Here is a 22848-nt window from a genome sequence, read left to right as displayed (position 1 = left end):
AGTATTGGAAATAGTCCAAGCTTGATGGTAAATTTCAAAGGGAAATGCAACATTCTATTTTGTTTATTAATGTGGTTGAAAAATGAGCATTACCGAAGTCCTGCATCTTTACTGAATTTTTTCAAGAGTGAAGAAAATCTTACAGCATCCTTATTTTTTAAAAAAGAAAACAGAAATGCTATGCTAAATAATGAGGTTACCCTTCAGGTATGCTTTTTGTTTGTTGATATTGTGCCTATAGTGAATAACTGAAGTCATACTTCTGAGATATTAAAATGCAACATAATCTCCATCATAAATTCGCACAGTATTATTTTGAGAAAATCTGGGACTTCTGAAAAGAAATAACAAATTGAAGATGACTCCACTAAAAGCTGACAACGGAGTTGACAACCACAGCACAATGAAGAGCCAGTGAGTAGACCAGCTCTTTGTAATCCTTTTCCGGAAAAGGAGAGAAGCTGAGATCACCCAAAAGTTCTCTTTACAGTTGCTCTTCTCAAGGAGACTGCAAGACAGCAGTCTCCAAAGGTTTTAGAGCTCTGGCAGATGAGACAAAAGCCATCTTGCTGGCACTTTTAAGGATACTGGAAAGTATGTGTTCACGTATGTCTTTTCCTAATCACTTTTGGAAATTGCTTGTTAACTGCTTTTCAGCTATTGGCAATTTTTGGATTGACCAGTTTTACAACAACAGCACAAGGTAAGTTTCCTTCAATTGTTAGTAAGATAAGTTTTAATTACAATTTGAATGATTTAAAACAATTTTATAGAATAAACAGCAAAAAGGTGATTTGTTTTTTATTTTAGGAAGTTACAAGTGGACTAATGGTTCAGACATATTTGAAATAAGGTTTTGGAATTAATTGTAAGAATCCTTCTCATGGGAAAATACTTTTATTTTGAACTATTTTTTAAAAAATATGACAGGATGGGGCTTTGAAGATTGGACACTAGAGGAAACTAGAAAAAGCTAAAGATTACAATTAAAGGGAAACCACTTCAGTTTGACTTGCTAATACAGAATGGAGCAAAATATTTTAACATTCACCATATTGAAGACTATTTTTGAACAATGGACCCCTTTTTTCTTTTTTTTTGCACTTATTTTTTAAAGTGAAATTCAGTAAAATTGGTTTCAAAAGATATTTAACAAATAAGTAGATAATACATTACTACCCAATTATAATAAAACATTATAACTATGTTAATGAAGTCCCTCTATAATGCCATAAAGTTTTTATATTTTCTAATTTTGAAAATGAGGATACAGATAGACCTAATCCAAAATATTATTTGTGAAGCATACCTTAATTCAGGGGTATCAAACTGCCGGCCTGTGGGCTGGATGCATCATGCCGAAACCACACCCACCCCAGCTCTGGCAATGGGGAAAAAGTCATGATATGTCGCAACATGTCATGTGATATTCTGAGTTTGACACCCCTGCCTTAATTGAACAGTTCAGGCTACTATGATAAAGATGAAAGAAATGATTTGAAACAGTATACATTTGAGATATAATTTTAGAAAACTACATTTAATACAAATAAAATATCCAGCACTGCATATCATGTTTTTTGCAAATTTTAAGACCAGCATTTAAAAAATATTATATGTAGTTTGCGGGTATTTATTTATTTATTCAAATAAACATTTTTTTTTATTTCTGTCAGTGAGGCATGCCTGTCTTCCTTCCTTTTCCCAGAAAAATGAAAACCCAAATACAGGTAGTCCTCGACTTACAAGAGTTTGCTTGGTGACCGTCTGAAGTTACAACAGCACTGAAAAAAATGATTTATGACCATTTTTTCACATGTATGATTGTTGCATCAGCCCCATGGTCACATGATCAAAATTCAGGTGTTTGGCAACTAGTTAATATTTATGATGGTTGGAGTGTCCCGGGGTTATGTAATCCCTTTTTGCAATCTTCTGACTAGCAATAGGGAAACCAGATTCACTTAACAACCATGTTACTAATTTAACAATTACAGTAATTCACTTAACAAATGTGACAAGAAAAGTTGTAAAATGGAGTAAAATTGATTTAACAAAATTTCTCACTCAGCAATATACATTTTGGGCTCAATTGTGGTCATAAGTTGAGGACTACTTGTATAAAACTTTAAAAGTATATGGTAAAATAGAGTGAAAGAATAAATAATAAAAATTATGTAGAAATCGACTTCAGCAAGCCATAATTATTGCTAAGGCCTGGACATTCTTTTTAATGGTTGCCCATAATTGGTCTTTTAGGAAGAATCCCGAACTATTTTGGTCATAGAGGTGACTAATTCTTTTGGCAGATTTAACCTGCCAGTTGTGTTGGGGCCTCTCTTCTGTTAAATTTTTTATTCCATGTACTGGAGGGAAGAATAACAGAAGAGAGGAATACATGGAATAAAAATCACAACAATATAATGCTATGCATCTTTCCACTTTTCCTAACCAAAGCCAATGATCTAAAAGCAAGATGGAGAAACATACTGCATATAGTACTACAAGATAGGAATACATTTCACTAAACTGGAGAAATACAGAGGTAACATAGCAAAGAACAGCTAATTTTAAGAAAGAAAGCCAGCCACAATCTTTGGAGAGATAACTGTAATTTTTATTTGAGCAAAATAAAAATTAAAGTGGACATTAATTCATTCTAGTTCAATTAAAGACTTTGAATATTTTCCTTATCCTGGTGTATCAAGTGCACCAAAGGTGGTCAGCTTGTGAGTTTAGAGCTTCAGGAATACCGATGGAGGTTTCTCATTCAATGGCTGCCAGTTTTTGGTAAGTAAACAGAAATTACTAAATGTAGTGATATGGTGAGAAAGGATTGGTATTTTTTTTTCTTTTTACAACTGTGCAATCCCTAGCTTTGGGGTGGGGTCAGGGTAACCGAGTGGAACTAAGCACTTACTGGCCAGATGCCCTTCCTGATGCCTACGTGCAGTTCGCAGCAGATATTTTCTCTTTGCACCCTGATAGAAAAACATCTGCCACTGCCTAGGATTGAATTCTCAACCTTCTGAATGGGAAGTGAGAGTCTTCACCTCTAGGCCACCACGCCACTCAAGAAAAGTTTGGTGATAAAAGTGAAAATAGTAGTAGGCATATAGTAAGAAAATGTACTTCTTGGAACACTTTCTCCTTTCACCAAATTGTTTTCCACTTTCATGCTCTCCTTATACTATCCATAAAACTCACTTGAGTCTTGCCCCCTACACTTCCCAGTTCATGATATACACTTTAGCGTAGAAAATGAATATATTTAGCAAAACAAAGTTACAATAAATCACAAAAAGGACAGAAATAGTAAAACATGCATATGTAATTTATTTCTTTGATCATTGTGAATTTCCTTATCTACATTTCTACAAAATGGGTATCTTGGTCATGCTTTCTAATGGGCTTCAAAGCTTCAAATATTGTGACTTTTCACTATAGCAGAGCCAATCTGATTACCTATATTACTATCTAGGTTAGCAGTCCCTAACCTTTCTGGCTTGGTGGCCCGGGGGGGGGGGGGAAGAGAGGGGAAGATTCTATGTGAGTGGCGGGTGTGTGTGCTTATGGGCATAGCTACACTTGTGCAGGCTCATACACTTGTGCAGGCTCATGTGCTGTGTGTGAGCACAAATGGAGCTGCGTGTGTGAGAGCCCACCACTCACACACATGGAGCTGTGCACACACATGAGCTCACCTGCTGCTTGAACAGTCTGGTTCTGAACTGGCTGGGGCCTGCTAGTGGGCCACAGCCGGGGGGTTGGGGACCCCTAATCTAAGTAATCAATCTGATTACCTAAGTTGTCATCTTCTAAAATATCTGCATAAGTGAAATGCATTTTAATGTTCATTTACCGATCTGATATAGAAAACAGGGAAAGGAAGAGGAAAAGCAATGAAGAAAAAGGAAAAAAGAAAAAAAAATATTGCATGTCGAGAATCATATAGCCAAATTTCTAAACACATCATTAAGTCTGGAAATAATATTGATAATCTTTCCATTACATTATTATAGCATCAGTTTAGAACAGAAAGCAAATACAAACTGAAATGTCAAGATTATAGAGCGGGTTTTACTCTGTCTTTCAAACACTAACAAGTAATGGTCTTTATCTAGTTCATAAGAAAAGGGAATACATATAAACATTGTAAAACTGGGGCTGCCCTGCCTTTATGACATAAAAAAATGTTATGTTCCTACCCTGCTTGATAAATTCATAATTCTTCCTATGGTATAACATTTACGGGTTTTGGAATATATAAATAGTACATTCTCACATTAATTACACATATTTTTTGTAACACAGCATGATAATAAAGTGATAGTATCAACCCAAACCAGAACAATAGGAGAACAATCCTATATCATATGAATAAATATTGCTAGATTATTTTATACTTCCAAAATAGTGAGACTAATTGCTGACACTTTTAAAATATTCCTTGGGTATCCCTCAAATGTGAAAAAGCATTTCTGCAGAATTTATCATTTCCTATAACTCAACGGATTTTTAGCTATGTATTTGTTATAATTTATTTGGATTTTATTCAGAGAAATTTATCTGAAATAAAAAGTTTGATATTTATACATCCACGGGTGAAAAAAATGATCTTTGAAACAGTATTTAAAAGAATTCAAATAACAATTAAAATTATTACTAATGTCTAAACTGTTGTACAATATGATTAAATAGATAATTGGACTTAGCATTGTAATCTATATGTCAGGATGATTGTCAATATTTATGCATCAAGATTTAACAAATCAGACAATAGCTTGCACAGTCAGGGGAAGTTTATTAGCCTTCGAAAGCACAATTATAAAAGCCTCATTGATGGAACATGGAAAAATCTCACTTAAAAAGGCATAATTATAGAGTTTCAATAGTACTGGGAAAAGAATCCAGCATGTCTTCTATTATTCAATAAGAAACCATCAAGATACCAAACTATGGTGACAGCTTGATCGTGTGTAATCTCAGAAAGAGCATATAAGTGTGGATTAACACTAAAAGTTTTATAAGAAGAAAAAGTAAAACAATATATGAGGAACAAATGCAAAACTGACAAACACCGAAAACCAAAGGTTTCAGTTATCATGGCTACTTCAGTGAAAAAATAAGCAAGTTATTCCTTTTCCATTTTATGTCTAAATAAAATAATTTACTTGTATTTATCAAAATAAATATTTTTCTGTTATGACTCTTATAAATGAACTGTAATTTATATTTTAAAATAGAGTATCAGTTTTGGTTTTAGGGAACATCTTTTATGCCACTGCTTAGCATAATTAGAGCTGAAGTTACTGCAAAACCAATTAAATACAGTACACTCTCTGTTTCTGCTGCCTCTTGTGCCCAGTTCCAGAAGCCTTTCAAACTTGCTGAATGGATTTTCATTCTGATCAGATGCAATCAGTTTTTCCTTCCTCTCTTCCAAGGTGCAAATATAGCATGCCGAGCGCAAATAATTCTATGTAACTGAAAGTACGTGACCATATAGTGACAGGAAATAATACTTTCTGATTCTTTAAAACTTTCATTTCATTAAACTGATATGAATATTAATAAAAACTTAATCTAGATTGAACAGTTTTATGTGAATATTTTGCTTGGCTGTAGACTTCTGCCTTGTGAGGTACGTTTTAAATTCACTACACATCAAGCTAGCTAAAACTTCCTGTAAAATTGAACTTTGTTCCAAATAGCTGCTTATTTCTCCCTGTAAAGGCACAGTGTATGTCCCCAAGAGTTTTGTAAGACAGCTGAAAAGCAAATGGAGCAAGAAAGGAAAGTAGGCTAGAAACAGAACTTAAAAAAAAAAAAAAAAATACTTACACTTGTACAGCAGAGAGTCTCCATGCAGCCAAAAGAGAAAGATAAAAGAATATGAATGGACAGCAGAAAAGCAGAATCAGTTTTAGAGGAGAGAAAGAGAGGGCAAGCCGTGCCGAAACTTGGCAAATAAAAAATATAAAAGCAGGTTAAGAAAAAAATAGCAATAGCTCTACATTAGATGTACTGTATATAGACATGAAACAAAGAATCTCCATCCAGATTAATTCTTTGAAGAGTGTAAATTGAACTTTACAGGTGAACAGAAGTGGAAAGGTTAAATAAAGATCTTTGATATAGGATTCCACAGTACTTGCAGGGGGATATAAAGATTTTTCATGTAGAATTTCACAGCTCTTCACAACATTTTGAAAATCTTAATTTTTAATGGGATGAGTGCATATGGATGACAATATTAGAATCTAGTAACAGTCAAGGGTTTTACTAAGGCTCTCAAATCACACAACTCCAGCAGTTTTTATTCACCTATGTTGTATCTATCATGCATTGTAAAAGGATTTTGCAGTAAAATATACATTGAGTGCTTGTCTGGTAAATTCTGATCAAGTCTGCCTTTTACTAAAGTGCAAATGCAAGTTTCACATACTTTTAATGATTTTGAGCAGAAAATAAAGCAACTCTAAATTATTTTTCAACTTTTCTGTTGATTAGTCTAGCATTATGTTATGTTCATATAAATTGAAGGGAAAATGCAAGGTAAAAGCAGGAAGAAATCAGTTACTCTTTTTGTCCTGTCTCCAATGAGAAGAATTTTCATACACAAATTTGCTTCATTTATTTTTATTTTTTTTTAAACAGGGGTCAAATCATTTATATAACATTTGATCAGAAAAAAATGTACAATGGACAAGACATCCTTTCTAGAAACTTCAAACCTATAAATATAATTTTGAACCAAATGCCTCTGAATCTGCTCCTCTGAAGCTTTTTAAATGATCCCATTAATGGGGTTGCAATGCTTGCAAATTTCATTTGATTCTATACATATAAGGATAATTCTTATTTTAAGTATTCAAAATGAGTCAGTAAAAGTCTATAATAAAACAATCTTAGATAGAAGCAGACAGGTAATTTATAACAAATATTCTTATATCAATCCCTGAACTCAAATTTTAAGGACAAGAATGTACTATACAGTAATGAGAATATTTATTTACGAAGAATATGAACATTCTTGAAACATACATAGGTTAGGGTACTAGGCTAGAAACCTGAGAGTTCTAGTTCTGTCTTAGGCATGAAAAACAGCTGGGTGACTTTAGGCCAGTCACTCTCTCTCAACCCAACTCATCTAACATCTAACAGGCCTGTTGTGAGGAAAATAGGAGGAGAAAGGAGTATTAGGTATGTTCGCCACCTTGAGTTATTTATTAGAAAATAAAAAATAAAGGCGGGACATAAATAAGTAAGTTTACTTCTACTGTAAATCTCCTTGGTTCTAAAAATATTGTATTAATTATCTTTCTTTTAAACTTTTTATATCTTTTAATTTTTACCGGTTTTATTCTTTTCTTTTTTTTGGCCTTTAAGATTTGATGTGTGATTTCTATTTTAACCAAAGCAAAACCTTGCACAAAAACAAACAAGTCATCAAAAATATGACTTAATTGCTGTTCAGAAATGTGATATTAACCTATAAAGCTGAACATGAATTGGCTTCTTGCTATTTTTAAGATAATCTCTTCTTACAGAATCTGCCCATCTTATACAAACTCCTGGGAAAGTTAAACAAGATAACCCTCTTTGGTGGTAACTTGATATTATGAAAGTTTTTCTCTTTCATGATAGTCTAACATTATTAGATTAATTTGACCCATACGCTTGAGATTAGATCAAGAAGCTCCAGTTTAGCCTTAGAAACATGCAATTAATGAGCAGTGAAATGGTGTTTTGTCATTTGCATATATTAAAAAATATAATATTTGGGAAATTACAGTGGAGTTTGCTTTCTTTCTGAGAAGTAGATTTTTTACAATGAATTGTGCTCTCAACTAATTAATCTTTAATAGATAGCCTGTCTGGCTGTTCAGACAATAATAGAATTTAGATTTTTTTTGAAAGATAAGCACCTTAAAATAATTTTAAATTGCTGAATTTGCTGTCCAAGGTGCAAAACTTTGCCATGTTCAAATCTGACAACAGAAGTTAGTAATTCATTATTAATTACTGAGATATTGTTTTCTCAGACTGAATTTGATTATTTTCACATATCCTCAAATAAAATTTTATTTGTTCATTCAAATAATGTATCTTGCCTAAAGATACATATTCACAGCAAAAAGAACAAAAAGTCATACTTTTATTCATATGATTTAGTGTTGCAATCAAAATAAATGAACTGTGGAATTCTGATACAAAATGGAATCGAAAACAACCAATTTTTAGTATATAAAATGAAGCCTCCAGACAAACTGGCTTCGTCTCAATAACCCTACATTTAACCAAGGCCACTCTAATCATGAACAACACTAATTATAAGGAAAGCTAGGAATGTATTTTAAAAAAACGCAGCGTATAAAGCTATTAAACAAAGCTTCCTTGACATCTATTAAAGCATTCCACATTAGCTTTAGAAACACTGCATGGAATTTCTCCTAATGTTAGTAATCAAATGTTGTTTTGCAAGTGTTTCTAAATCTAAGGTGCACAACTGAAAAACCAGTGTTAAATAATAAAAATGTTAACATTAAAAAAATTGGAATACTGGAAAGCAAAATAATAGCATCCTCTTCATTTTTGAAGGAATGATTCAAGTCATCAAATGGATCTAATAAAAATAATTAGGAAGTAAATATTGGATTTCTACAGTCCAATGCTTTGCTTGTACATGTCCCTTATACAAATAGTCCTTGACTTATGACCACAGTTGAGCCCAACATTTCTGTTGCTAAGCAAGACAGTTGTTAAATGAATTTTGCTCCATTTTATGACCTTTCTTGCCACAGTTGTTAAGTGAATCACGACAGTTATTAAATTAGTAACATGGTTAAGTGAATCTGGCTTCCCCATTGACTTTGCTTGTTAGAAGGCTGCAAAAGGTGATCACAAGATTCCAGGACACTGCAACCGTCACAAATATGAATCAGTGGCCAAATGTTTGAATTTTGATCATGTGACCAAGGGAATTCTGCAACTTTTTTCAGTGCTGTTGTAACTTTGAATGGTCACTAAATGAACTATTGTAAGTCGAGGATTACCTGTACTCTGAAAAAGGTCAAGAGTAGTGCAAATAGGAATGTGCTATGAAATGGCTGACCTAGTATGGCAGGCAGCTTTCAATGAATTCATGCTGTATAATTGATTATATTGCCATTTGAGTCATTTTGTATTGAGAGTACCTATGATATTTTCCCAATATATATCTATTAACCAAAAAAGATTGACAGGGTGCTTTATCAAATGATTGCTGTCTCTCCTCTTCATACATGTCTTAAAACAAAAGGTGAACTCAAGTTTACATTAGAAATAAAACATTCCCTACTAGAATTACAAACAGCGGCTAAAAGGGGTAAATAGAAATAAAATCTATGTAACATGAAGTTTGTCAAGTGCTTTCTGTTCAAATTAACATTTACTTATTGTCAAATAAAAATCTACAGAACAATTACCTGTATATATAAAAGAAAGAAACAAAGAAAATCACATTTAGTCAGGTTGCTGGAGCATTTGCTATGTTCTGGATTTTTTTTTACAAGGTACTTAATTCTTTTGTGGAAAATCTAATACACTAGTGTACATATACACTTCTAATTTTTGAATATAGCAGCCATAAAGAACAATAATGATGTGCCTTTGTTTACAGAATTAGTAATAGATAGGTAACATCCCATCAGCAGCCCAGCACACAAAATGTATGCTATTTGTACAATTACTTCATTTGATTATTTCAGTTCTGTTTTATACAGGTAAAATCTTAATCAGTTTATAATATTTAGTGCAAAATGAATTTCATGTCACCTTAACAGCTAACAGTTATGATATATTTCTATAAAATATAGCAGATATCTGTAGGAAAATATGAAGGGCTGAAGCCCTCATTTGACTGGTGTTCATTCCAAGAAGTGGGTGAAGCCAGGATAAAAAAAATGGCAGGACCAAGATTAAAGATAAATTTAATTCAAGTTCTATTTAAAATTAATATAAATATAATTAATACAACACTATTCTTCTCATATATTTATGAACACTCCCTAGTGTATTAAAATTATTTTTAATATTAATTTTTGGGGAGGTTCCCTAATGAGCTCCAAAATCTAAGGTTCATCTTCTTAACTGTGAATTATTAGCAAGGATGAAATATCCATAAAGTTTAATTCATTTAGTATTATGAGCAAGAACATACAGTATGCCTGAATTAAAAAATAATGAAAAATAGGATTTATAAGGATTTCTAATAACAAATTACCAATATTTGGGTGATAACATATAAATACACAAAAAGTCATAAGTCCACTTAAATCAACATGTACTGAAAATAATATGGACTGACTTATGGAGGCAATCAATACTAATATGTCAACATTCAGATGTATAATAGATGATAATATACCAAATAAAAAGTATCATAAACATTTAGGAAAGTACTGTAAATGTGAAAAAAATGTTATAATCAATCTATATCATTTTTTATAACTGCTATTGTATATTTCAGTGATGAAAAGTCGGTGTTTGAATGAGCTAGAAAGTTTAAGAGATTTAGTCAAAGATTACACATGTCTTACCATACATGTATCTAGGTCTTCAAAACGTTCCAGTTCAGTTAGCTCCTCAACTGTAATGACAGATCGTTTAGTAGATTTATCCTCGGCTAACTCAATGTCCAATGATTCTTGGTGAGGCAAGGATTTACCTCGCCTGGTCAAATGATCAGCCTAGAGGAAAGGTTATAGTGAAAGCATTCTTTATAAAATAAAAATATCAATAATAAATAATTCTAAATAAAAGTTTCCAATGAACACAAGCCAATTAGATGCACAATTAACCTGCTACAAAGATGAGATGGGCTTGAAGATCATTTATCCAACACCTTGTTAGATGCTTTGGAATTCAGAATTAGAGTTATTTGCAAAGCAGGGCTGTTCAATTTCAATGGTCTCTAACAAAGTAGAACAATTGCAATAAACCATAACTGTTAAATTGTTCTTATAAGAAGCTTCTCCCAGGGCTTATGTCAAGAGTCCCCAACCCCCAGTCCACAGACCAGTACCAGTCCACAGCATGCTAGCAACCGGGCTGCATAAACAAAGTCCCATCCGCAAAATGCAGGCAGCACACAAAACCACTCCCCCTCTGATCCGTAGAAAAACCCTTCTCCACGGAACCGGTCCCTGATGCCCAAAAGGTTGGGGCCCTCTGGCTTATGTAACTTAAACCTATTAGATCCAATCCTATCTTCTTAGTTTTCTGAAAAGTAGTTTAAAACAGTTCCATGTTACAGATGTTCAGGTATATGCTTATATCCTAAAAATGCTTATATTCTAAACTCAAATCTTTCTCTAATTTATCAACTTCTTAATATTTGTTTTCTATACAACCAATCTTCTTTTTACCTGCATGTTGGATATATATTCCTCTTTTCTAAAGTATGTAATCCAAAATGACAAGTATAAAACTATTACTCCCTAGAAACCATTTTTCTAGTAATGCAGTCTAAAATTGCACTGACATATTTTTATATATACTATAATGGTTAATTCTTGCACTGCTTACAATCAATTAGGATTCTGAGATCTTTTTCATGTGTATTAATATTACACTGTCTCCTGTGCTATGATTGCACACTGTATTTATTGATGCTTTAATGAGGTTAACTACTCAGAAATTTACTCTCCTTAACTTGCCCTCTATGTTAGTAGTTTTGCATTTTTTTTTAATTAATATCAGTTTTCCTGAAATGCAGTATGTAAGCTTGACCATGTTTAGTTTTAGCCAGTAACCTAATATATTTTTCAGGAAATATTAAAGTAACATTCAGTTTGGCATCAAAATAAACTGAATTTTCACAGGATTCTCCTTCCTATGTTATTACATTCCATGTAGTTATCTAATTCAGTGTAAATAGAAAGATATAGATAGATCTATATAGATAGAACTTGAGCATTCTTGTTGAATAGGCAGATGAATGCACTGAAGCAAGCAAATCATACTAAACTGTAAAATTTTATAAATGCTTACCAGTTTATGATGACAATGAGACAGAGCATCAAGGATTTCATCTACTATTCGATCTGAGAGAAACGAAGCAACTGTCAGCTTTACTTCACTATGCAAAAATGGAAAATGAGAATACAAAATATGAATTTACAGTAGAAAATTTACACTAAAGGTTATATTATGTATGCATTAGCTAGATATTAGCTAGATATTTTTGGTTCTCTAAAAATACATATAAGAATATTCAAATAACAAAGAAAAAAAATTCAAAAATAATTATCATTCTTACAGAAGAGAAAAAGAATGTTGCATTATCTCTCACCAAATGATATTAAGGTTTAAAACACAAGAGTGATCAATGAATATAAGATATAGCACCCGATAAAACGTACGCTACAGCCACTTTAATAAATCTGGTGTGTTCACATTTTTAAAAATTCATTTATTTCATTAAACTTATTACACTGCCAACTCTAACAGAAGCTAGGCAGATTACAAAATCTAAATCTATTAAGGATTAAAGCCTAAATATATTTCATTCCTCTTTTTCATAGCCATTTATTTGTACGGGACAAATTTTTTACTGCTTCATTATTATTACTCATTATTTCATGATAGCAAATTATTTTACTATATAATGAGCAACAACCTAAGCTGAATTACTTGCATTTACATTAGCAATAGCTTAAGTACTTCCTTTTCTTGGTGAAATTCCAAGACTATTAAATGGGGTGGGGGGGGGGGGAGAGAGAGAGATACCCAATTATCTATTTGTTTTAATAGTATAATTTAAATGAACAAAATGCCACACTATGACTACATGGTACGAATACATGCAATTTACCCAGAATTAATTATAACAACTTCTTGTTAATAATTGGAACAAGTGTTGTTTATAATTAAACTCTCATGAATCCAGTTTGAGTAGTGGAAATATCTTTTGTTTTGTTTTGCTCATTTCTTGTGCCCATCATCATCTCACTATCACACCTCTTATGACAGTCATTATTTTATTTTATTTTTTAAAAAAAATCATAATTCAAAAATAAAATTATAAGCTGAAGCCAGAAAAAATGCTTTTTCTTGCCTGAAAGTAAAAATGGGAACAGATTTTAAAGTCTAGAATAGTTATATTAAGGTAATTGTTTCAGGGAGAAGTGTTTTGTTTTGTTTTTTTTAAAAATAAATTAAATTATACACTCAGTCCATAGATGAATTTAGGAAGTAGTTTGGCTTACCTAATTTTATTAAGGATATCAACTCCAGACTGCTCCAAAAGAACATTTTTAACAAAAGTCCGAGGAATGGAAATTTTTTCAGTACATGCCTCAATCAAGTCCTGCCTTATATGTGCTTTCTTCATTGCACTTGGACAGAGGTTTTCAGCTGCATCTACCATTGACTCAAGCAGTGTCTGCAGCAGAAAGTAATGGGAAGCAGGAACTACATAAGCATCTCATTCATAATACCCCATGCATTGTGTTTTAAATTCAGAATTACAATTCAAATTATAAAGACCGTTAAGAGAATTCAATAATATCCTTTAGTATTAAGTTTATACTCAATTTGCTTCACAAGAGTGACTTATCTTTATAAAAATTTAGCAGCTAGGGAGAAAAACTATTCTAAAAATAGGAGGCAAAATTGAAAAACTGCTTATCAGGAGCCAGGTATGGTAGACTAACTGATAGACAAGATGAGGTCTTAAGTCTTCAGAAATATGGACTTAAAGGCCTGATTAAGATAGACAAGATAGCATTGTTGGCAAATTGCCTATGATATGACAGAAATTGCCCATAAGCTAGGATCAGCATACTGGCCAGCACCTGGGATGCCTTGAACAACCAAAACTGGCATCACAGCTTAACCATCTTGAATGGATAGGCAGAACTCACCAGACTCCTGGAAATGATAAAAATTTCAATCTGTGGGCTTAGATCTCTATGGGAGTAATAAAACCATCAAAGGCTAGGTAATTTTCAATTGGGTGTGCTTTCAAGTTATAATTCACCATATTGCCATCACTTTGAAGGTCCACTGCACGTTAGAACTGACTGTTTTAAAATATAAAGCTTGGTCAACTACGTAATAATTCCACTGGGACTAATATTTTTATCCTTTTTTATAATTTAAAGCAGTAAAAATGTGCTTTTATTATTTATCTTTTAAAGCAGGCATGTCCAACCTGCAGCTTATGGGCCACATCTGGCCCTGGACAGCTAGTAATGCAGCCCCACAAGATTATAAACTTTTAACTATAAATTTTTAACATTACAGGTAGTCCTCGACTTACGACTGCAACTGAGCCCAAAAATTTCTGTTGCTAAGTGAGACAGTAGTTAAGTGAGTTTTACTCCATTTTATGATCTTTCTTGCCATAGTTGTTAAGTGAATCACTGCAATTCTTAACATGGTTGTTAAGTGAATCTGGCTTCCCTGTTTACTTTGCTTGTCAGAAGGTCACAAAAGGTTATCACACGACCCTGGGACACTGCAATTGTCGTAAATATAAGCCAGTTGCCAAGTGTCTGAATTTTGTGACCATGAGGATGCTGCAATGGTTGTTAAGAATGAAAAACAGTCATAATAATCACTTTTTGCAGTGCCATTGTAACATCAAATGGTCACTAAATGAATGGATGTAAGTCCATATGTAATTTATATATATTAACTATGTTATATATTTTATATGTGGCCCAAGACAATTTCTCTTCACTCAATGGGTCCCAGATAAGCCAAAAACTTGGACAACTATGTTTTAAAGGGATTTTTTTTTTTTTTTGAGTGGGAGACTGGGAGGTGAGCAGGGTTAAAGAAGAAAAATAGATGCCTTAAACCTTCCAGAATCTTAAGACATCTTGTTCTTTTAGTTTCCCCTCCTCCAAAACCCCCAAATGTAAATACCAAATTTTTGTGGTATAATCTGAGACTGGCCTTAGAGCAGCAGAGTGGGTTATGATGATCTGTATTCAGCCTATAGGTTACCCACGACAGGTAAAGGAGAACTAAATTGATTCCCTTCTTCTTTAGAATGCTTCCCACATTTCATTTTAGGATAACATTTTTAAATCTTTAATACCTTGAGCTGATCATCAACAACTCTTGTAACTTCCCCAGCCATAGATTCTAGGATCTCCTGAATTGGATTGGATAATGAACCACTTGCTCCTGCCCATGAAGCTCCACCAAGATGATACAGGTTTGGTAATAACTGTAAATATATATATATATATATATATATACAAGAGCTACTATTAATATCTATCATGACTTAACTGAAGAAGCATAAATTTAATGTACTTTTTAAAATTCTGACAACTCTAAAAGTAGAAGTTTTATTAGTATTATTTATTCTAATGCAGTGGTTCTCAACCTGTGGGTCGGGACCCCATTTGGGGTCGAACGACCATTTCACGGGGGTCGCCAAACAAGGCTGCCCGCCATTTTTCCCCCCTTTTCTTTGGCCATGCCCCTGGCACCCGGTGATGTATAAGTGGTTGGGGGTCACCACAACATGGGGAACTGTATTATGGGGTCGCGGCATTAGAAAGGTTGAGAACCACTGTTCTAATGGGACTGTAACCCCAGCATTATAAATATCTGAAATCTCTTACTGTTTTGGAATTCTTAGCATCCTTCATAAGTCTTTCAGCTGATTTCAGATCCTCTTGTATTGTTTCAATTCCACAGTTTCTTAAAGAGTTGAGATGATCTTGTACTTTGACACATATTCTGTCTATCATCTACACAAGAATAAAATGGGAAAGGAAAGAGATACTTACAGACGTGGAAAAAAGTAGATAAAGTTAACAGATGAAATAACAATAAATAAATCTCTTAGACAGGCTTAGGAGATTGCACATTCAAATATATAACCAAATATATAACCACACATTTCTGAGGTTCTGACTTCTTTCTATTTCTTGTTATTCATTACAGAGAAACATCACAGAGCCTATTTCTTGAAATATATAACACGATTCCCTCATGGTTCCTCCCATTTCCATAGAGTTGAGGGTCTTCAGGCACAGGGGGGGAAGTAGCAGAGAAGACTATCTGTGGAAATCTATAAGAATTGCCTTTATCCTATGTTATTTATGGGATGCCTTCTCAAAATGCAAACCTCTCCTGTGAATGGAAGGGTACCTCTGAATCCAACCACTGAAAGTTTTATAAGTCATAAAAGAGTAAATGATACCTGCTGTGTTGTGCTAGTAACTATGCCCTGCTGCAATCTGTATGCTTGCTCTTGTAGATATTTTCGGGTCTCGTGATTTCGAAGCAAATAATTTTCTATCTAAGAGCAGAAATTAAAGTCAGATACAAGCCTGGATTTTAAAAACTAAGTGAGAAAAGCATGTTAATATAGAAATAGTGCTTAACCGTAAAAATCATATGCTTGCATAATACTGTAAATAGTAGATTCCATTGAATTCAGTGATGCTGATTTCAAGATTATTAGTATTGGACTACAGCCTTAGGTTTTTCTTCTAGGACTGAAACTCAATTCTTGGTATATTATGAAAATCTTATAATGTTAACTGAAATCAATGCAACTGATATTATATAAGTCTGATTTCAGATTATCGAAATTTAATTCTAACAGTAACAAAGAAGCTATTTTCTAGAAAGAATATAGAGTGATCAGCTTAAAGCTAGAATCTTCTGAGGAAAGCAAGATCAAAGCAAAAAACCCTCAGTGAATAATTTACTGACATACTGTTTCTCATACAGAAGTTATATCTCATATTCTAAGCAATTCCAAATAACCCCTTTTTATTGGGTCTCAGCACATAAATATTTTAATGCTAAAGGGTATATGGCATATGTTTATAATTTTGTCACTGCTTCTATTCTCACCTTCCATGCCTAATTTAGAAGAAACACATCTCCATAGCATGGTGATTCCTCATTTGTTCCTGAGTGCAGGTGAGTATGGACTTCAGCAAGACCATTGGATAATTTGCTTCAGCAGCCATGAAAGCACAACTTTGTTTTTATTTATCCACTTCAATTTATATGTAAGATGATCAGGCTGAACCCAAGGGAGGGTCAAATATGTCATAAGTCACAAGTCTGTGTGCCTGCAAGAAATCTAAGTCCAGTCCACCTTGAATGCCTTTCTTATCTCCCACTCATTTCCCTTAGCTGTTAGTTGGTCAGATTCTTGTAGAGAGCTTAAGCTTGCAATAAATCTTTATACTCCTTTGAACTGCCTGAATCTCCTGATTTCCCGGGCACTTGACATATATCAATAAATGTAGGAAATACCTTTTGAAGTGCCTCTTCTGTTTTCTCAGGGTTTGCTTTCAGTGCTTGCGAAGCATCATTCACTGGTATAGGCATGAATCTTAAGGTATAATTCCTTTTAAAAAATGTAAGCAAAAAGATTAGATGCACAAAAGAAATAACTACTTAGCATGTTCTTGTATGTATTCTGATCCTTTTGCTGTATATGTATACATATGATAATCAGCTTGTGTTTTATCTTCTGTCACATTAAAATACAGCTGAATCAATGTTACAATGAAATGCTATAAACTCATAAATTAATGTTCCATTTAGGTGTCTTTATAATCTGCCCTTTGTCTGAAAACTTCAGGCAAGAATCTTCCCTAAATTTAGGTTCAGAATTACAGTTCTCTGAGAGAGATTGACTTGAGAGGCAATGGCCTAAGGTCACCCAGTGGGTTCATAGTTCACTTGGGACCTGAACCTGGATTTTCCCAGTCCAAAGTCAATACTGGCTCTTGCTGTAGTACTACTGAAATATGCTACAGCTTTACCACTAAACTATTTAACCTGAGAAAAAATAAATATAATTGCAGCCATTAGGCTTTTATCATCTGAAAGTGAAATTTCTGAAAAATACTTAAAAGATAGAGGTAATGTAAAACTATGATTCACCCATTTAAAAAATGCAAAGCTTTATATTAAACCTGTTTAGACTAGTTTTTTTTTTTTTTTTTGCAGTCCTAACTTGAAAATGCACCCTTGTTTAAATAAGACTTGATAGAAGTCTTAGCTGCCCAATCAATACATTCCTGGAAAGTGCTTTTTGAACATTTCCATCATAGCACTCAAGTGTATTTCTCAGTATATATTTGATGCATTTTGCTCTGGCAATATAATGATCAATAGATCATACTTTATTGAATAAAGTAACTAGCATGAGATGGCAACGCTCTTTTGTTTTCTTTACACTATTGTACAGATGTCTATAAGAAGAATACAGTTTTAAAAACCCAGTATCAGTGATTTTGATATTACAAATGAAATAGTTTATGTTTCTTATTCGTTGTTAAGAATGAGTTAGGTTATTTCTACAGATAATGTTTGTTATTTTAAGAACAGAATAATGAGTAATGAACATAATTTTGCTGGGATATATGATGAAGAAAATGTTTTAATTAAAGTTAAATCTATATTTTATGAAAGGCAGCCATGTATTCAGACAGTGGGCGACAGTTTCTCAGTTTAGCACTTTAATAAAACAAATGAATTCCAGCAATGACTCTGGTACTAGTGACAAATACAGATTATGACTAGAGCTGACATCTTCATAAAATCATAGCTACCAACATTTCTGCTTTCTGTCACTCACTCTCAGCTCTGTTTTTATTTATCTTGGCAGGTCAAAGGAAAAAGATCAAAATTTGAAACAGGATGCTAATGAGCTTTTTCTCTCAACAAGATGTATGTTGTCAGACTGATTTATCCCCCCCCTCAGGTTGGTCATTGTCCTCTGTAGCTTAAATGCTTTGATAAATGAACTTGGACTAGGCTTTAATTTTAATTACACAAGAGTGATAGGTTGGCAAATTTACTTCAGGATTAAAAATGTTTATTTATTGATGCATGTAGTTCTGCATCAGTAAGTAACATTTTTAATAACAGAAATTGGTACCAGAATATCTGTTACTAAACAATGTGGTTGTAACATGTGATGTCATATGACTGCAACACTAAATGGCAGCAATCCTGTCAGTCATCACTGCTGTAGTTGAGTGAATCCCCCACTGGTCATTAGGCAAGGTCCCATCTGATCCAAGCCACTCCTGGTTTCATTCCTCCAAGCCCTGAGCCTGGGACTGCACCCTCTTAAACTCCCTCCTGCTCATCTATCTCCCTCCTAACTCTACCCTTTTGCCCAGCCTGCACAGTGGCACTCCTAGGCAGTGGTGGCCCTCAGCTGAAGTAGAGGCCAGTTACCTAAACAACACAGCACAAAGTCCAGGCAGCCTTATGCTCTGCCAACTCTGCTGTCCCCAGCCAACCTTTGCTGTCTTCTTCTGCCTACTGCTGATGAGTCAGGCTTGATGGGAGGCAGCTGCTGGTTATGCCAGGCCTTTTTTCTGAGGCTGCATGCATGCTTCTCCAAATGGCGCATGACCTTCTTATGAGCTTCCAGAAGGTGTCAGAAGTCTTCAGAAGCATATCAAAAGGTTGTTTACCATTTGGAAAAGGGAATATGTGGCCTCAGGAAGAAGGTCCAGTACAGCCAGCAGGTGCCTTGTATAGAGCCAGGCTGAGTGTGCCTCATAAGTAGCAGGAGAACGAAGACAGCAAAAGGTCTTCTTGGTGGCAATTTCATAACAAGGATTACCATGGGTCCAAAACTACTCTATCCACACTTGAGAGAATTCTAACAGAGAGCCACATAGAACTTACTTTTCCAGTGCCACGGCTATATCCTGGAATCCCTGAGCAGTGATGTTGTTTTTGTCCCATATAACGGTTCTGTATGAAAATGGAAATTATGGATTGACTGATGAAAATGTTGAAAACAACTGTACATGTATTAATGTTACATAAGTATTTTCAACATTTGAGTTGGGAGGAAATATTGCAATAAAAAAACAAAATAATACTTTTCTAATAAAAGCATAACATTGAGTTAAAGTAAAGAAGCAACAAAAAACCCCAAAAGTAATAACAACCAGCAAGGATTATTATCATTATAAACATCACTGCAAGCCAAAAAGATGTCAAAACAAATTATTGGCTTCTGAAATTAAACAGAGTTTGATCCTGAAGTATCTCAGTAGGAAAAGCTTGCTATAGAGCTTAAAAAACTCCTGAAGTAAGAAGAGATGTGAACGGCTTCATTTGATCAGAGGACCTCAAGTATCTTTTCTCATGATAAATACTGCATTGAAATCACATAAACAGGAGAAAGCAGTCCTTTAATCACTCATTCCCCAAACCTAAACTGCTAAAATGATTATTGGCAATGATATCCAAAATTAAATTAATTGCTATAGAAGATAGGCACAAATAATTAATCAATTCATTGTTTTCTTATATATGGAAAAACAGAGGAGTAAAAATGGGCAGGTTTAAAACTTTTCTATGTTGGTCTATTCAAATTTATCTTAACTAAGGATTTTTTCTCCTCCTACAATAAAATTATGAGATCATGAATTATGAGACCATGAATGCAAAAACAATCTGGGGTAGATCTTTTGAATGGAAGGGGGAATGGAAACTGAAAGGAGTTACTCAGCACTAAATCACAATTTATTTTTTCCAAATTGGAGTATCCTGTACACTGTTTCAACTAGTAATTAGAAAACAAGCACAGGGTTTTGACAAGAATCTGGATTCATGGAATATGAACTAACTACAAATTAAATATATTGAGTGGTAATGATGATGGCAATTATGGTAATACAGATATTCAATACCTGAGTTTGGTGTTTATCTGAAGAGCCTTTGCAAGCATCTTTGCACTCATGTCACCCATAGCATTTCCACTAATATCAATTTTTGTAAGAGATGTATTGCTGCCCAATGCATTGATAATGATAGTAATCTCTGTTTTCAGTTTAGAATCTGCTAGGGAGAGAGACTGCAAAGGCTGGGAAATAAGCAGATAATATCACTTTTTAAAATCTCTTTTCAAAATTTCAGATCAATTCAAAATAAAATCCAATCAGATGTGCATGAAATCCCCAATAATGTCCAACAAATAATATACAAATAAAATACAGAACAAGGTCAAGAAAAAATGGTCATTATAATATTGTGTTATATTATCTTAACACATATAAGACACAGACCTGCTTAACCTGATGAACTGCAGTGTTGTCCCAAAATGTTTGTCATAATGTGTCACATTTAAATTGTTATGGGACTTTTAAAATAATTAAAATCACCTTTAACCTTGAAGTTAGCAATCTTAATCTCACAGGCAGCTTGTATGACTACATTGTTCATTTTCAAATATGAGAAGATTGCAACAATAGTAGTCTCATTTGCAAGCTTTATGAATGAATGAACAAACACAAATCAAAAGGAAAAAATATAATTCTTCTTTGTTCAGCTCTGAAGATAACTCATTAACCATTCTTTTAAAAACATGTTTATACGCTGCAGCCTTCCTCCTATACCAAAGCCATAGCTGAGACCTTGTAACTTTTATTTTTTTTAATCTGGTGTTCTAATAGTGTCTGCTTTTTTCTCCAAAACAAACATTGCTGTTAGCAAAATTTCCATTGTTTTGGCAGTGACCAAGCTGATGCCTAAAAGGCTAGAATCTATCCAGTTACAGGCTGCCTGCTCTTCTCTAGTTGCCTATTTTCTTCTAAGGCTATTTTAGTTTGTTTTATTGTAATAGGAGGAAAGGCACAGCAACATTTAGCTGTATATCACTAGAGAAAGAAGTAGACCAGGACTTGTCTAAAGTGATGGTTGCCAGAGGCCTGAGAAAAAAGCTGCCTCAGAAAGGCCCTGGACTATTGTTTCTTCTAATATTGCTGTATCCTGTAGTGACCTGCTTCTCAAACGCTGGTTGATGTTCAGGGCAATAACCTTGTGTGTGTGTGTGTGTGTGTGTGTGTGTGTGTGTGTGTGTATTATTTTTATAAACAACTAAAGCTGGTGAACGTATCTAAAACTCCTTTCTCTTCCTATTTTTCCCACAACAACCTGTGAGGTGAGTTGGGCTAAGAGAGAGTGGCTGGCCCAAGTCACCAAGGTGGAACTAGAACCCACAGACTCCAGGTTTGTGGCCTAGTGCCTTAACTACTAGACCAAACTTGCTCTCTGAAATCCTATGGGGAGTGAAGAGGACATTTGTTGCCTAGCAGATATAACAAATGAATAAGGTCTCTTGATAAAGCTGTACCTTGGCTACAAGAAATGCAGGGTAGCTCTCTAAAGCCACCTGCCTGATGCACTTTTTTTTATCTACAGAAGTTTGACAGGCAGGTTGCATCAAAATTGCAAGAACATTACTTTTATTTAAAGGTACTGATACGCGGCTAAACCTACTTTTTTAGGCGTCTATAAAAAACTGTGTTCTCCTCCAGCCCTTGCGCAATTGAAAGGTGTTTTTCCACTGGCATGAAAATCTAGTAATCACTGCATCTTAATCTGTTAAGACATTATACCACTAACTTCCTCATTAGAGGTAGAACAGAAACCAGCTATGAAGACAAAGCAAATTAACACATTATGCTGACAGATTTTGTAATGTTTCATAGACTGAAGGAAAGCATATTAGACTGGTTGCCTAGATGTGTTCTAAATGTAGCAGGGTACACTACTTATTGCATAACAACAAATGTCTAAAAATCCAGTGCAAATACTGAAAAATGCAATAGTAATTAAGAGGAGTTTCTTTTTTCCCCCCAACAGCACATGCCATAATGATAAAAACTGAATTGGAACCTAATTTTTTTTTTTTTTTTTTAAAAACACCACAAGATTGTTGCAGTTATTTGATAGCTAAAAGATAGATTACTATCTCTTGCTGTCTCCAAACAACCTTTAAGTGAGTTATTAGAAACTAACTTGGAACATTATGCAAATTAGAAACCCACTGGACTG

The 22848-nt window shown here is 33.9% G+C and overlaps 1 protein-coding gene across 3 annotated transcripts in view; it reads right to left on the bottom strand.

The window, feature by feature from the left end:
* The window catches only part of CARMIL1 (capping protein regulator and myosin 1 linker 1), a 136391-nt gene that overhangs the window by 17651 nt on the left and 95892 nt on the right, over positions 1 to 22848 (bottom strand). For all 3 annotated transcript variants that reach the window (XM_039325377.1, XM_039325378.1, XM_039325379.1), the window contains 9 exons: positions 20703 to 20875; positions 19687 to 19755; positions 17287 to 17380; positions 16214 to 16312; positions 15630 to 15758; positions 15095 to 15226; positions 13254 to 13429; positions 12037 to 12124; positions 10584 to 10733 (listed from right to left, as the gene is read on the bottom strand). In XM_039325377.1, the coding sequence (XP_039181311.1) occupies positions 10584 to 10733; positions 12037 to 12124; positions 13254 to 13429; positions 15095 to 15226; positions 15630 to 15758; positions 16214 to 16312; positions 17287 to 17380; positions 19687 to 19755; positions 20703 to 20875 (1110 nt within the window). The remainder of the gene's footprint in view (positions 1 to 10583; positions 10734 to 12036; positions 12125 to 13253; positions 13430 to 15094; positions 15227 to 15629; positions 15759 to 16213; positions 16313 to 17286; positions 17381 to 19686; positions 19756 to 20702; positions 20876 to 22848) is intronic.

This window comes from Crotalus tigris, unplaced genomic scaffold, assembly GCF_016545835.1.
Source record: "Crotalus tigris isolate CLP2741 ecotype Arizona unplaced genomic scaffold, ASM1654583v1 scf7180000024337.5909745, whole genome shotgun sequence".
Lineage (NCBI taxonomy): Eukaryota > Metazoa > Chordata > Lepidosauria > Squamata > Viperidae > Crotalus > Crotalus tigris.
The sequence above is the reverse complement of the archived record's forward strand: the minus strand, read 5'-3'. Positions and strand labels throughout refer to the sequence as shown.